The 16,749-nt window shown below is 46.7% G+C and overlaps 1 protein-coding gene across 3 annotated transcripts in view; it reads left to right on the top strand.

Moving 5' to 3' along the window:
* ETS1 (ETS proto-oncogene 1, transcription factor) overlaps window positions 1–16,749 on the top strand; it is a 159,331-nt gene that overhangs the window by 87,432 nt on the left and 55,150 nt on the right. Inside the window, exon 1 of one of the 3 annotated variants that reach the window (XM_079929813.1) lies at window positions 8,894–9,565. The exons of the other annotated variants lie outside the window; for them this stretch is intronic. Within the exon in view, the coding sequence (XP_079785939.1) occupies window positions 9,484–9,565 (82 nt within the window). The 5' untranslated portion in view covers window positions 8,894–9,483. Of the gene's footprint in view, window positions 1–8,893; window positions 9,566–16,749 lie in introns of those variants that run through there. 3 annotated transcript variants of the gene reach the window in all.

Below are 16,749 nucleotides of genomic sequence, written 5' to 3'. Positions count from 1 at the left end.
GTCTCCTTATCTCCACACCTCAGTTCCATTCCATTCAATTAAAAAAATACTCTCCGGGAGAGAAAATGTTAGCTCAATAAAAATGGGGAGTCTATGTGGATGCTGGGCCTTTCCTGGATCTGGAATGGTGGTTGCCAGCCATCTGGTCTCTTTCAAGGTTGTGGAGTTCCCTGAAAGAAAAGTCCATGATCTTTTTGATTTTTCAAAATCCTGAACATTATTTAGAATTTTTAATTCCTGGAAAGGGACCTCTCCTGGGAACCTGCCACAAGAGAGCCCCTTGCCGTTTGCCCTCCCACACTCTGCTGCCAGCTCCCCAAGCAGCTGGACCTTCCTCCTTCCTCCTCTCCTCCCCTCCCCTCCCCTCCCCTCCCCTCCCCAGCGGGTCCCCTCCTCCCCTCCCCTCCCCTCCCCTCCCCTCCCCAGCGGGTCCCTGGTGGTGCTTCCTTCCACCCAAGGCCTTTGTGTGATGAAGTCTTTCAAGATGGTCTCCCTGTCTGGGGAAAACACATGTTTCTGATCAATCTGATGAAATACATTTCCATTAAGAAATAACTTCTCTGTTTTCTTCCTTCTCCACCTTACCTATCATTACCCATCATCTCGAGCCCTCAAGGCTTGAAAGGACTTCCCCGGCCCGACTGATTACATGGCGCCTTCTTGCACGTCACATAAGCTGGATTTGCTTCTCTCCTCTTCACCAGTGTGAAGGGAGAAAGGTTTTCGTTGTACAGGAGCCAATCCAGATAGATGAGATGTGAGCTGGGGTCTCTTCCACCATCCGCTACATTCCGACACCTTCATAAGGGGTGATGCAATGTGCCTAGGGAGCCCAGCTGTCTTGTAAATTAAAGACGGCTTCATCTCTTTGGCCCTGGAGAACAGAGAATTAAATGGGAGCTGTAATCCCGGAGAAGTTGACATATCCCTTCTTGAGATTGTTTTTCAACTGTTGTTGTTCTATCAGTGGCATATTTGGGGCTCAGTACATTCTAAATATGAATAATTACTCAGGACGCCCTAGAGTTGTTTTTATGGATTTAATGTTCCTGCATATTTATGAAACTTAGATTCTGTGCACATTTGTTTTCGGGACAGTACACATACAAAAAGAGATTAGAAACAGCAAAGGACTTTAAAAAGTGCTCTGCATCCCACTTCCTCTGTTACTAGATTTAGCATCAACAAACGGAGAATTCGTATAAATTCATTATGAGGCAGTGATGTTGTGCGCTGGAGGATGCTGAGGGCCAGGGAGGGGTAGATATCTGAGTGAGATATTTGTAGATGACAGCTTCAAAGTATGTTAATTTTCTTGGCTAGTAAGATGTTCTCAGTGTGTTCTCACATTTCATTTTTTCTTGGGTCGATTATGTGTAACTAGCTCAGAGAAAGTGACGTAAAATGATGTGTGTCTCTAATTCTCTTCACAGCTTAGTGGCAATGGTGGACCCTAACCAAACGCATTACGTCCTTGGTTTCCATGGTTTAAAATCAGCCTGCGTTTCCCTTGCAACATTTCCATTATGCATCAGCAGATATAACAAATTAAGTGCGGGGAGGTGTCATCTGCTATGGTCCAGCCAGCCAGAGAGGTTAGGCCTTCTTTGAGTGTCTTTTGCCACCTGCTAGGTAGTAGCAGCTCATTTGACTTTCCCTCCCCTCCCCTTTCCCATCATCTCTCAACATATCCCCTTTCTCACTGGAGAGGATGCCTATAGCATGGCCAAACAATTAAAAAAAAAATGCATTGCTTCTGGGGACCTGACAAGATATAGTAAATTGGAGAAGGTGGAGGGGATTTGTAACAGGCACTGGACTCCCTATAAAGTGTCTAGGTATTCTTTCTCACAAAGATGGAGAAAATTGGGTTCATTTCATGTATTCTCTTATCTTACGAACAATGGATATAGCTATTCTACACCTTCCCTTTATGATAATCAGTGAAATAAAAGATTCAAGTTAAAGTTCAGAAATTCCTGAAGCCTTCTTCTGACAATATGAACAATATGATGTGTAGAAGTTCAGACTGATGACAAAATGACTGGTTTGCTTGGTGGTAAAGCCAAATGCCATTTTCCATAAACAGCTATACCTGTTTACACTCAGATGAAAAACAAAATGAATACGGTGACCTTAACAACATTTTCCTTTAAGGGCATGAGAGGCAGGTGATGAGAACAGCAGAGTAAAACTTTATAAAGACCTTTCCAGTTGGAAAAGAGTCACCCAGTTATCTCTTTAGTCTTAAACTTTGGGCAACTTTGAGTCTCACATTACACCAAAAAAAAAAAGACTGATATTTGAGTTCAAGATCTGTATTTGGAATTTTAGGAAGTTATCTGTTCATTAAGTAAATAAACAGCATAATTTATTGAGTTCATACTGTTTTGAGCTGAGCACTAGAGGTGATGACAGAAACTAATCACTGCCTTGAGGGAGTGTAGGAGGCGGACGTGCTTATTCAAATACTCCCTTGGGGTGTGCTTGGGCTGTTGGGCAGAAAGGGGCACCTTGTGGGTGTGGGGAGGAAAATTCTTTGCATACAGAAAATGTCCATGTTGGGGAAATACTGAGAAATACCCTCTGTGTTTGGTGTAGATTTTCAGCTTGACCTTCCCTTGCATCTTCTGTGGTCACCTCCTTTCACTTCCATTCTGCTCTGAATCCTTTGCAACTCTTCCAGCTTGAGGACGTCCTATTGACTTGTTTGACTGTCATCCCTTGACCGTTGGCCACGCAAGTCAAAGAAATCGACTCTGTGAAGGTACTGGATCCATGCCCAGGCCTCAGTTTCATTTTGGAATCTTGGAGATTTAAGTCCCAGAATGACAAGGACATAGAATCCCTGGTGACTCTACCTTGTCGTGTCCCCCCTCACCACCCATCCTTCCACTGTTCTCAGCAAAGTTCCCCTCTACTGCTTCCTCCTGTACTATCTTTCCTTTTTCTCTTAGAGCTACTCTTCTAGTACAATCTGCTTCCTCTGCCTAACTTCCAGCATCTAGAACTGGATGGAGAAACTCTCCACCCCATCCCCGCTCCTTCATCTCTAGGGTGGTAAATGCCACTCCTTTGGGGCAATGGACTTGGCATTTCAAAATGAAAGGGGGAAAAGAAAGGGGAAGATTCCACAATAAAATTCTCTTAAGATTTAGACCACAACTGCAAAGAACATCTGTTTTGAAATCTGGTGTTGTCTTTGTAACCCAAGAGAGAAGCAGGGTAAGATCAGAGGAAGGCCTTAGCCTTCCACCAGAAGAAACCACCTGCCGTGTGGGGAAGGAGCCGGGATCCTGTCCTCCTGGGGTTCGGAGCTCCCTGCCAGGAGCCTGGTTCTCTGCTTCCACCCTGTTATTAAAGAATATTCGGTCTCCTGCCATTTGTGCGAATGCCATCGTCCCTCTACCTCCTCCAGAGGCCAATTTAGGACAACTTACATTGGAATTCATACTACATGATCCCGGAGGCTCCAGGGTAGCCTGCATTCTGCACGACCCAGGCCCAGGAGGGAGCAAAAAATCCTGGGAAATGTGCTCCGTTCGCTTCAAGGAAGCCAGCTGACCATGGTGTGGAGGGAGCCTCCGTACCCTGCAGCCTCGATCGGCAGCCCCTCACCTCCTTCTGTGTGGGCAGAGCCTGAGCTGCTTCAAGAGGAATACGTGCCGTCTGAACTGGTGGATTTTCAAATGTCGCTTGGTCTGTGGACGAGGCCCATCCGTCCCACATTGCTGGAGCTGCAGATGCAGCTGAATGGTTCATAATTACAGTCTAAAGAAACTGCAGACAGCAATAGAGCCAGCCCAGACCCTTTCTCTCCTCACAGCCCATGCCAAGCTGTCACCCACAGGGAATGCTAGTGTGGTTACCCTGCAGCGTGCTTGCCCAAAGACAACACGTCCAGTGCAGAGGAGACTGTTAGATTTCTAGAAATTGAGGCTGATCATCTATCTGTTCCTGTGTGCACTGTATCCTGCTTCCTTTCTCAAGAGTGTCTGGGAACAGACCAAGCTGAACTGCAGTGACTTCCCCTGCAGTGTGGTGTCTGTAAACCCAAGGAGATGCCCGGAGAGAGGATCAGGGGATCCCGTTCTAGAACTGACACTGTCTTTTTCAGGCTGTGTGGCCTTGGGCAGAATGACTTACTCTCTCACAGTCATTGTTTTCCTCTGGAAATAAGAGGGCTGACCTTGACTAACTCTAAGAATCTCCATCTCACTGTAACATGTGACAAAGCCAAGACCTAAGGTTTTGTCACCACGAACGTGATCTTCCTTCTGAATTTGAAATAAGATTTTTCGGTGACTCTTAAATACAAGTCTGCAGTTTTCCCTCCTAACCAGGTAGTGCTGGAGTTTCTCAACTGAGGCCGAAGCTGGGCAGGTTCCCAAATCAGGAACTGAGGGGAGGGGCTTGGAGAGATCTTTTTCAATTAGATATGATCGTTCTCCTTACCTCTCCATAAGACAGTTCAGGTGAATAGGGGGTCCATGTTACTCTGGAAAGGGGCCGACCATGCAGAAGATTTTTATGTGGTTCCTCCTACAGCCTATGGTCTACTGGCTCTTAATAGCAGTAACAGTGATTTAACTTTGAGCTCGTCTTCTGACCTAGACACTGCTAAATGCTTTCCATGCACTATCTCATTTAATCCTCCAAAGGACCCTACTTTAAGCAGAGAGGGACTGAGGTTCAGGATTGTTTAAATGACTTCTGCGTAGTAATTCAGCTGCCTAGTGGGTAGAGCTGGAATTTGAATCTGAGCCTTATGCCAGAGCCTACGTTACTTACGTTCATCTTGGTTTTATCCTGGAGAACTTTCCCAGGGCAAACGGGCCCCGGTCCTCCCCTCTCCCCGCCCACCCTCCCTCTCCTCCCTGGCTTCCCTCCTTACTTATCGCTCATTGTTTATTGTACCTTCTAAACAATAGTTAATGAGTCTGTATTACACGGTCGGGAGAGCCAGGGGTGATTTTATTCCCTGAAACAGAGATGAGGTTGTGACACAAAAAGGTTAAGTGGCTTTGGTGAGGTCACAGAGCCAGGCTGCAGTGGGCGACAGCAGCTCCGATCCCCCACTTGGGTTCCTGAACTGACCCTAAGGCCTTTTGGCATCAGAGTTTAATTAAGAGAGCTCTTTTCATTTTCTCCAATTTTCCATTTTATGGCAGCTCCATAACTTAGGTAGATATCTAAGCCCCAGGCATCTTTCTCCCCCCAGGGTGCTTTTCAGTGACTCAACTTATCACACAGAAGCCACTTGCTTTAGAGCTAAGCTTTAGGAGCCTGTTTCTGTGTGTGACGGGGGACTGCTGCTTTTTTTCTCAGAGAAAAACAACCACAAATGCAAAACGGGCAGGTTGTTAATCGAGGACTTTTTTTTTTTTCTTTTCTTTTCAATCTTACATTTAAGCCAGTAAATGAACATCTGTGAGTCATAAACTTGCTCTGGATCAGCCGTTAGTGGTCTGAGTGTTTTTGCACCTACCTCTAATAAAGCATAGTTTAGCTCAAAACTCAGAGATTCTTCGGTTTGTGGACGGTCAAGATGTGGGAAATAGAAAAGTAACTTCTTCTAGCACGCTTCTGGAGGAGGAGAGTCTGTCTTTCAGGATTGTTTATAATTAGGTGTATTTTTATATTTCTTTTTTATTGAGGTTGGAGCGGGAGTTGAGAGAGGAGCATAAAAGGGAAAGTTTATGTTTTTTACATACTCTATGTTTTTGAGGGAATTCTTATAAAAAATGTGACTGTTTTCTTGATGTCATTAACGTCTAACGTCACACCCCTGTCCCTCAACTCCTGCTGGCTTTATTTTAACCCCTTTGACATGAGGCTTCTAGTTTAAGGAATTTCAGCCCTTGCTGGGTGTGATTCCCAAGTTTTGGGAATATTTGAAAATACAATTCTGGTTTCTCCCAAGTACCGGAGGAGCAGACTGCTGCATTACCGGCAAAAACAAAAAGTTGTCCCTTGGTTGAGTTTTCTTGAGTGCCTTAAAAATTAGATATAGTCTTGAAACAACTTGCCCAAGGGGATGGAAGGCAAAGCTCCTCTGATCTTATCTTGTTAGTGGGGAAACTGAGGCGCAAATGAAACCCAGTGGACAGGAGTGCTGGGGAACAGAGCTTCTGGTCGGCCAAGGCCAGACCTAGAGGCAGAGTGGCTGACATTGTTTAGCTCATTTTCACAAGCGCTAGCATATCAAACTCACTTAACCTTTGAATTGGAAAGCCATGGTGGCAAAGTAAGAGCCCCTAGTGACCAGGAAGGTGATAGCTCACTCTTCAACACATATTGATTGAGCATCTGCAGTGTGTCAGGCACCAGGCAAGGCACTGTTTTTTAGGATACGGTAAGATAGAAATATCATCTAAAGTTCACAGAAACATTTAGAAAAATCTACTTGTGTCCTAGAAAGAATAAAAATTGAGTTGATCAAAATTGATCAGATTAATCAAGTGGGATCATTGCAGGCCTGATCAGATCATTACTATCCCAAATATGTAAAAATACTTTCACTTGTCCATATTAAGTGCTCCTTGTTTCCACCAGATCCGAGGTTAGATGCATAACTTCTGATAACATCAATACTCACAATTGGCCTCCTGCAGGAGTAACTTTCTTGGAAGTCTGTGGTGGCCTCTGGCTATCTTCCAAACCCCACTCCCTGATTTGCACAGTCAAACTTCTGTGCTTCAGGACGGGGTTAGAAAGGATGATTGACAAGTTGAGCTGTCATCCTTGAAGAACTGAAGGAATAAATTCCCCCATTGCTGAAGTGGACAGTGTTTTTCGGATTCATCATGGCGGGCTCTTTTAGTGTCTAGTTTGGGGGTGAGGGAGGTAGCAGCCGTGTTTAGGCTAGCCTGGGAAAGAAAGCTGAGAAACCGACTGAGGGAGAGAGACAGGACTTGCTCTGAGGAAGCTGCGTTTGAAATAGAGCAGTCACACCTGGATTAAAAAAAAAAATACCAGCATCTCCTTAACATAACATCAATGAAACAAAACTCCGCAAAGCAACTCCTGATTTGCACAGTTCTTTTGCTGATGTATTCACAGCGGGTAAGGCAGGATTGGTTCAAGATCCTTTCCTTTGCTGCTCATTTGAATGTGTAAATGCACAATTCATTCATGCGTTGTTTCCCTCAGCTTTTCCCAGGATCAGACGGGTCTGTTCTTGTCATCTGGGGGCCAGCACTGTTTTCTGATACCTTTTGGAAACACAGCTGGATGACAACATTCCTTCGACAATTAGGATTATCACATACAAATACTTCCCTCTGGTCACTGGAAGACTAGCATAATCTGCAGTTTGAACCAGGAGCCTGAGATTTGAGATTTATCTCCTATTCTTGGCTCCTCCCCTCCTTGGCTGTGGGAAACCTGTAAGTTACTAATACTTCAAGGGGACAGAACTGGAATTAGATGAAGGTAAGCAGGTGTGTTAAAACTTATCAGAGCTTGAGGTTACAGTTACAGCCAAGTGGTGGGAGCTGAACATTTGCTTAGAAATCAGGAAACAGTATTAAAAATAGCTTTCTCTGAGGTTGTTCAGAAAGATTTATGTTTTAAAAAAAATTTTATTTATTTTATTTTTGGCTGCATTGGGTCTTCGTTGCTGCGCGCGGGCTTTTCTCTGGTTGTGGCGAGCAGGGGCTACTCTTCATCGCGGTGCACGGGCTTCTCATTGCGATGGCTTCCCTTGTTGCGGAGCACGGACTCTAGGCGTGTGGGCTTTGGTAGTTGTGGCACGCGGGCTCAGTAGTCGTGGCTCGCGGGCTGTAGAGCGCAGGCTCAGTAGTTGTGCCACCGGGCTTAGTTGCTCAGCAGCATGTGGGATCTTCCCGGACCAGGGCTCGAACCCGTGTCCCCTGCATTGGCAGGCGATTCTTAACCACTGCGCCACCAGGGAAGCCCCAGAAAGATTTATGTTTAATCTTTTAGTTCATCAGAGATAGCTATCAGTGCCTGGCTCCAGCTATACGTATGGGTCTAGGGTTGCACCTCTATGTCTAATGCTTGATTTATTAATTCAGACCAACTCTCTCCATTTATGATAACCAGTGTGCCAGTGGCAAACCATTAATTATGCAGGATCATGTTATGGTGTCTGAAGTGTCTGGGCTTCCCAAGTGGAAAAGGGGTCTGTGTACTGGGATTCTGTCATGGCTGCGAATGACGTACTCCAGAAATTCGAAACCACAGAGCTTGTGCATCCCATTTTTGATGGTGGTGCTAGGAGGGTTGTCAGTTTTATCTAGTAGAGGAGGATCTGTGAAAGGAAAGACAAAACTTTTGGCCAATGGTGACATAATTAGAGGAACAGAATAATAGTTCTCCCTGCCACCCAACCACTGCTGTAGGGAAACTGGAAGCTTAAGGAAGCCCAGGAGTGGATGCTAGTTTGGGGGCCCTGTTCCTGACTCTCCCAGTAATAAAGACGACGTTGGGCCTTTGTTTTGGGTCTCCAGAAGGCTGCCTTGGGCTCCATCCTTATCAAGGGCAGGTCATTTTTAACTAATTTCTTAACGATGACACTTGTTGGCCCTTGAAAATTCGAAGGCTCCTGCAGCACTCCAGTGCCGATCCCTGACTCATAATCGGCTGGAGTCCAATATTCCCAGAGCCCTTTGAGGACACTGGCTCGGAGCCCCCTGCGCTTGCTCGCACGCAGGCCCCTCCAGTCGCTGCCTCACGTCCTGTGTGTCAGTCTTTGTGAATGAATGATAGACACGCACTTGAAGAACTATGCCGCTCCCGGGACGGGGCGGGAGCGGGTGACCAAGTCCTCAAGAATGCGTGGAGAATCTGACGGACTTTCCCGAAGGGCCGGAGCGGCCTGGGCACCCGCTGGCTCCGCGTGCGGTTTCTCTGCGGCCCGGCTGCAGTGCCCGGGGGGCAGAGGGCGCGGCGGACGCCGAGCTCCGCCCAGCCTTCCTTTCGGTTTGGACCGCCGCCGGCGATTGGCCGCGGGTCCAGGGCCCCGCCCCCGGCCGTGCCCGCCCCTCGCCGCCCCGCCCCTCGTCCCTCCCGGCCCCCCCGCGGAGACCCTGGGGGAGGGGGCCGGGCGCGCAGACCCGCGGCCAGGGCTCGGCGCCTCGAGTAACGCCCCAAAGAGGAGGGGAGAGCGCGCGGGCGAGGGAGGGAGTCGGCTCCGGAGAGCGAGGGCGAGGGCGAGCGCAGGCGGCTGCCCGCGGAGAGGAGGGAGCCGGGCCAGGACTAGGAGGTAGCCGGCGGGGCGCTAGGCGAGGCGGGCACCCGGCGCGCGCACTTTCCCGCAAAGTGCCAACTACCCGGGAGAGAGTTCCGGCCGCTCACCTTCTGGGCGCCGGGGAAAGTCAGCGGGAATTTGAGATTTTAGGGAAGAAGGTCCGATACCCCCGTCCCCTGTCCCTTGTTACTTATCCCCATTAAAAAGAGAAACAACAAGAATAACAGCAAACTTGCTCTAGTCCCGTCTGTCCCCCCACTCCTGGCACCATGAAGGCGGCCGTCGATCTCAAACCGACTCTCACAATCATCAAGACGGAAAAAGTGGATCTGGAGCTTTTCCCATCCCCGGGTGAGTGGTGACTGCCGAAGCCCCCACTCCAGCTCTCGGCCAGAGGCCGGGGTCCCCTCCGCTTCTACCCCCTTCGCTCTTCCCTTACAGGCAGTGGTGCGTTTCTGCCAGAGCTTCTGCCTGAGCAGGCGATGCTGGTGGCAGCTGGAGAGAGGTAGAGAGGAAGAAGAGGACGTTGGTGGCCCGAGACCCTTGTTTGGGGGGTGGTATTTATTTTCACAGCTGTGTTTTTGTGAGTAATGGGAAAAAGCTTTTAGAATGGCCAGCACTCCCATTCCTGCTTTTTTATTTTTCCAAATGAGCGGGAACCCTCTGGCCTTATTCCTTAACGTTAGGGGGGTGGACACTGCCGCCGAGGACATCATCCCCTGACCCTGCAGTCATGCCCCAGAACTGGAGCCGGATGGAGGGCCTTGGGTAGTAAGAGCCCAAACGGTGTCTAACTGGCTGGCCTTCATGCACATTTTCAAATGTCTTGCCTTCCTGAGCTCCCCTGTCACATGTCCCTTTGCTATCTAGCTTCTCTTTTCTGGGTTGAGGATAGGGAGATGGGAGCTGAGCTGAAATGATCATCTTAACTGCAGGAAACATCCCGATTCTGTTCATGCAGGTTACTCACTTTATCCATCTTTCTAATCTGCCGTAAATTTGTCCCTTGGTACCAAAGATCTGTTAGAAGAGGGAGAACCTCCCAACACCAAACGTGACTTTGGGGTGACTTTGGGTCTTTGACTGGTGTGTTATCCAACTCTTGGATTTGTAGGATTTGAAAAGGAAAGGGGTGGGACAGAAATTTCATTTTGTCTTAGACACAGTTTTTGGTGCTAAGCAGTTTAATGGACGCTGGAGCTCCAGAATTTCTGGAATAAATGCAATTGGAGAAGAAAAGATGCTTTCTTATAGGATAGGGAACTGCCAGCTATCCTTAAGAGACTCGTTATTTTGGAGGTAAAGGTATATAGAAACATGTAGGGAGAAGGTGGTGCTTTTTGGAAAAAAATTAATCGCAGTAATGTGCTTCTCTGTTGTATTGGATTATCAGTAAGTTCAGCGGCTCCCCATGTTGAAGACTTCTTTGCCTCCGCCATAATTAGTTGCTTATTTTAACCCTTTCTGAATCTGCTTAAACTTTCAACACAAGCCAAGCTGACGTTTTGTCATTTGGAGATCCTGCAGAAATCTTAATAAAGACATGGTAGTGGCTGGTGTCTTCTCCTCTTAGACCCCCTAACACTCAAGCCCAGGGTTGCTCCCTGGGAGGTGCAGGAAGACTAAGGCTGTTCGTTGTCACAAGGATGCTGAGATGAACTGGCACCTCGGAGACATTTCGGGTACATAGAGCTACAGTTCAGAAATGATGCTGCTGTGATGGTGGTTTTGGGGAGTTCAAGGCAGCCAGAATAAATTCTGTTAGTCACAATTGATTCAGACCATTTATAGAGGAAGTGAAAGGATAGTTCCCAGCAAAGATAGATCTCAACCAATAGGTCCTTTCCTTAAGTATGGCTTGTTTATATGTGTGTTTATGGGGAAGAGACAGATTTGGTCGTCTGGGAAATGGTGTCAATATGTCAGTCTACGAGCCTACAATGGATTTGGCATGCTGGGAAGGAAAAAGAGCCCCTAGCAACACATGTTTTAGATCACAGTAAACAGCGGAAGCATTTTGGGGGAGTAATTTAGTAAACATTAGAGGTTTTAAGTATATGGTACTGTTCTGTTGATTATTGATAAAAATAAATCCTGAGCAAGTAACTATTCTTAGCTTTCCCATCTGTAAAATGGGGACAGTGAGGCCTACTGCTGCAGTCATACCCATTATAATAAGCAAATTTACAGTGCCCTTCTTTTGCAAAAATATTTTGTCAGCAACCTTCAATACAAGAAAATTTCAACTGATCAAAGAAATTAGGCAGTCTTCTGCCATTCATTGTAACGAGATTTGATTTCTGGCGCTATCAACTAAGTCTGAGATCATTTTTTTCCTGGAGGTTTAGTAGCATATACGTGAATATTATTCCCATACCCCAGGAAGGGAAATGGAGGCACAGAGAAGGTAAGTTATTTACCTAAGAATGTCTAGTGAGCCAGCAGCTCAAGTGAAATGCATCCCGGTTTCTACCATCTCAGTGTACAGTTGCCTTGAGTAATACTGCAAGTTACCTCTGTAAAGCTTAGCAGAGAAACTTCAGTTGAGACTTGAACTTGCAGGTGCAAGGATGCAGGAAGCATCGGCCAGCGCTGCTTGCTTTTGTTGATGGGAAAAGACACTGACTGGCAAAGTGGGGATTTGCTTTGCCCATCAGACCATACAGGACATTTTTAAAGTTTAACTTCTCATAGCGTGGCTTTGTGTCTACAGCTGTGACAAGTATTTGTCAGAATGATTCTTTGGGTGGTTTAGTTTCTTATGTGTGGAGACAACTATTTTGGGAACTTACCTGGTTTAAATAATTAAACCAGGATTTCTCCCTCCCCCACTCCCCTCATATATGAGGGCTGGAGAGAGGCAAGAGGGAGGTGGGTGTCCCAGCAGGAGCCTGGGTCATTTGCCAGTCTCAGTGGCTAGGACCTTATCAAGAACCTTTATTCACTTTGATTCTGGATTGAGACCTCACCAGGAGTTTTGACAGCTTTAAGTGCCAAATTACCATATACTTGGAAATAACATTGGCATTGAATTTTCCTTGTAGGTGAAAGTTGGATATATCATTTTGATTGTAATACATGATTGCCAGGTTCTCAGAGCTTAAATAGGTTAAAACAAGCAAAGCCATAGAGTGTGCATGGAGTTCCCTCCTGGTGTGGAGTTTGCTGAGAAGGGGTGGAGGCTGGGTGCCAAAGCAAATACCTTCCCCAGCCGCTTAATTTTTCCTCTCCTTTCCCACTCCACTTTCTTGGTGAGGTGAGCATAATGCCCAGGGAAGATCAGGAATTCTAATTATGTTTGTTTGCACTTTTACAAGAATGAAAAAGGATCAGCCCCCCTCCTACCCTAGGAAAGGATGTCCATCCCTCGGGGACCTGTACTGCCCTTAGAGATAGGAAGAACCTCCCTCCCTCTCCCAGTGCCTTTGGTCAGTCTTTGTATCTTCATCTGTATGGACCAGAAAGAAGGGCAGAGCTGCCGGGCTCTTAGGATCGCCTGTTCACTGTGCTTCCAGACCCCCACGGACCACGCGCCATTAGTGATGATGAGCCCAGCATTTCCGAGCAGGGACTCTGTAGCCAGCCTGTCTGGGTTTGGATCTCAGTTCTGCCACTTACTAGCTGTGTGACTTTGGACGAATTACTTCATCTCTCTCTGTGCTCCAGCTCCTGCATCTGTAAAATGAGTGCGATAATCCTTCTACGTCATAGGGTTGATGTGAGAATTAAATCTGTTACTGTGTGCAAATCTTAAAACTGCTGATCCACAATAACAACACAAAAATGACGACGGCTGTAGAATTTTTAGGGGCCCTTGAAGTGTTTTATAGGGGCTGCAGCTGCCTATGCACCTCCCCTAATCGCTTATTTGAGAGGGAAAGAAGAGTAAAGTTAAAGAGAACCTTTTCACCTGCCTCACTGAGATCTCACACTCCATTCTGTGCCCCAGCAAACAGCGAGCCAGGTAACTCTCAGAGTGTCAGGGCATCTCTGGGGCCCGGCTGTCAGTTACAGGCTCAGGGATCAGTCAGTTACTGCGGGTGATGGAGATTGTCAGTGCTGCCTCAGAGCCAGAAGGCCACCAAGACTAGGGGCCGGGGAACATTTGCAGGGTTGATGGAAATGTAGAGTTCTTCAGTTATGCAGGGTTGGGAAATGCATCATGTCCAGTTATTATAAAGTATCTCCCATCTTATTTATTTATTTGTTTGGCAGAGCTCGCATTCCTGGCATTTTTGGTTGGTTTGTATTGCTGTTTTTTTGTCTGTGTAACTTTTTTTCTTTCTTAAAGAGACCAGACCACCCTGTAGGGGGATCACCTCCCCCTAGGAGACAAACCAGCCCGCGGTCAACCTCCCAGAGCCCAGCTTGCTCTGGGCTCCATCAAAATCTCTGCAAAACCGAGAGCTGGTTAGTGTAGGTCAGGATTTTTTCAGGAAAGCGAGGCTCCCTATTGCAAAGGGCACAGATAACTCTCCAATGGCGACAGCGACAGTATAATTACAGCCGTCCCTGGTTTGCGGAATGAATCACTCATGGCTGTGGTGGCATTCCCTGAGCTTGCAGTGAAGGTAGATTCCTGCCGTTCCCAAGCTGTAGGGATATTTCTGAAACACGTACTGAACCTGCATCACGTGCCAGGTTCTTTCCCACTTCACACCACTAACTCTGGGGTACAGGCACAAATTAGTACATCCATTGTTCAGATGAGGAAGAGGATATTCTGAGAGATGCATAATTTGCTCTAGGCCGCACTGATAGAAATTTATAAACTGATGAGTGTTGCGAGCATTTTATACCTAATGTAAAGCACCGTCTTATTCACAGAAACTCAGGGAATCAAAAGAGGGGCAACGAGGAGGCACTGGTGGTCGGTGCTTTGGGGGTTGAGGGGTGCAGGGGACCCCTGCAGCCCTGCACGACTCCTCTGAGCTTGGGGTTAGGGCCTGTCCCATGAGCTCCCTCCAGGGCTGGCAGTCGAGGTGTGTTGCTTTAAGAAGATGCTTGAGGGTTCCAGCTTGCCTGAGATCACCAAGCAGAGAACCAGGCTTCTTGCTTTTCCAATGTCTTCCAGATGTAGTTCGTTCTCTCACAGGTGAGGATGTGATTGTGTTCACTTCCAAGGTCACATCCTTCCCAGAGCCTCCCCATTCGGCCTGATTTACCTCTTTCGTCGCGGACACAGCTCTGCATGTATCTCACTCACAATCTGGGCGACGAGAGACACAGATCAGCAGCAGTTTGTTTTCTTAGTACAGATGTAATTTAATTTTCCTTCCTGCAAGGAGGCCAGAGGTACCTGCCTTTATTGTCTGCACAGCAAATAAGTTTTATCTTTTTCCTTGCCTAAAATATAGGGTTTTCAAGCCCATGCCATGGGTCAGGGCACATAGTGTGTAGCTGTTCTGGCACAAGGAGGGAAGTTGAGCTCCAGGGTGCTACCTGCAGACCTGCCCACGCCAACCCACCCCCCACCCCCACCCCGCTGGCCCACAGCTCAGTGGGAAACCAACAGACTCCCTGGCGACTTGTCCACGGGTGAGGTCTTGGTTCCTCTGTCACTGCCTTACGGGGAGCATTTTTTCCAAACAGTTAATACCCTTGGGTCCCACGGTCATCCCAGAGAGGAATTTGGATATTCACGACACAGTCCTCATGTTTTTATCTGGGTGCTCCCGAATGAAGTGGGGACCCCACCCCCCTGCTCAGACAGAGTCTCCGATGGGATTTGCCTCCCTGTTCACAGTATTCTAGGTCCACCCTTTGCTTCCAGCTGTTAAGCTCTTCTTAACTCTGAGTTAGGAATGTGAAGACAATCCCCAAATCTATCATTTTTCCTTGTCAGGTATCTACAGCTCCAGTTTGCTTTTTTTTTTTTCAGTTGGGTTGAAGAGCTCTTTCTCCAGAACTTCAGTAGGTGTTTTTCACATTTGCAGAAACAGGCTATTTGGCTACTTTTCTTGAAGCTCTGTGCCTATCTACGTTACCTTTTTCTTTCACTTGGGTAGTTTATAGTCTCTATGCACGCCCAGAAGGAAATTGGTCTGTAGCGTAGGTTACAGCAGATCCAGTATCGCTGGCGGGGAGCCATGCTGACAGAAGCACTCAAAATAGTGCTGTTGGAGCCATAAATATTTATTGATTATTTGGCCAACTTCTTCATATTTCTCAGGTGCTTTCCAGTTTCTGCTGCTTGGGGCCAGGCCTGTCACTGGGCACTGGGAGGGTGGCTTCTTACTGCCCCATCACCTTTTCCCCATTGTCCTTTTTCTGTAGCATTTCGTTCGGTCTCAGAATTGTAAGATACTGACCCAGATGGTGCTTTAAGACCCAGTGTAGCATTGGAAAGTTTTAGGGTACTGGATTTCAGATCTTGATGGTGTGTGCTTGTGATTTCCCATCCAAACTGGGACACTTTTGAGAGTGTAATGGGTGCTGTTAATAATGACACCACAATGAGAGATAGACTAGGACTGTCCCTGGAAATGGGGTGCACGCTACTTAGACACTGATTTGGGACAGTAATATTCTTTATGATATCTCCTTAGGCCATCCAGAGTAAGCTAAAAGGACCAAATTAAGAGTTTGAAGAAATTCAAGTTCAGTGTGGTTTCCGCCAAGCATGAGTTATATTTGTAAATGTGTTTTTTGACACATAATATAATATTTCTCAGCACCTGGTAAACAACTAAAAATCAACCTCAAATGAGTTCACTTTAAGCATTTGAAACCTCTCGGTAGCTTTGAGGAGCTATGCTAAGCTGTCGATTTTTGCTTTGCAAAGTTCTGCAGAGGAACTGTAAACTCTCTGCGTGTAGGGTGTGTGTGTGTGAAAATGAACTTTTGAGTCGGGGGAAATGCCATCATTACACACGTGAAGACAATGACATTTTTCCTTTGTTTTGTTTTAATGTTTATCCAAGATGAGAAGTTTTACGTTGGGATCAAAAGGGGCAAAAAAAAATTTTTTTTTTGTACTGTTAAAATGGGTAAAAACAAAAAGAAAAGTAAAACAGCAAGCCCTCAGTTTTTTAGGGCGGGAGAAAGGGAATGGAATAGTGGATTCAACCGCAACATCCCGTTTGGCTAAAAAAGAAGAGAAAAAAAGAAGAGAGGTGACAGGAGAAGAGTTAAAAAGTATGAAAGGACTAATGAAAGAATGAAAGGAGATAGTGAAAAAAAGATCAAAGAATTTAAGTGATATTTCATAGACTTTTGGAAAAACCCCCATATGGACCAAACATTGCACTTGGGTAAGAATTCTAGTCCAAGTGGCCAGGTGGGTAATCTGTTTCCACTCTTTGTCTCTGTAATCATTTCTGAATACTTTACATCCTGCGCGGCTGTATGGCAGGTCAGGGCAACCCAGATGGAATAATCCTTGTGCTCTAGGTGCTTTCATGGGTAAAAGTGCAGGAGGAGCATCATCTGAACTTGTGGAAGTACATGGGGATCAATGATTCTATTTTCTGTGTCTGTTGGGCGCTTTCTCCCAACAGTTCTAGGTTAGAATAATTTCCTGGGTCAGCTTCAGG

Source organism: Stenella coeruleoalba (assembly GCF_951394435.1).
Source record: "Stenella coeruleoalba genome assembly, chromosome: 8".
Classification (NCBI taxonomy): Eukaryota; Metazoa; Chordata; class Mammalia; order Artiodactyla; family Delphinidae; genus Stenella; species Stenella coeruleoalba.
This window is presented reverse-complemented; position numbering and strand designations above follow the sequence as displayed.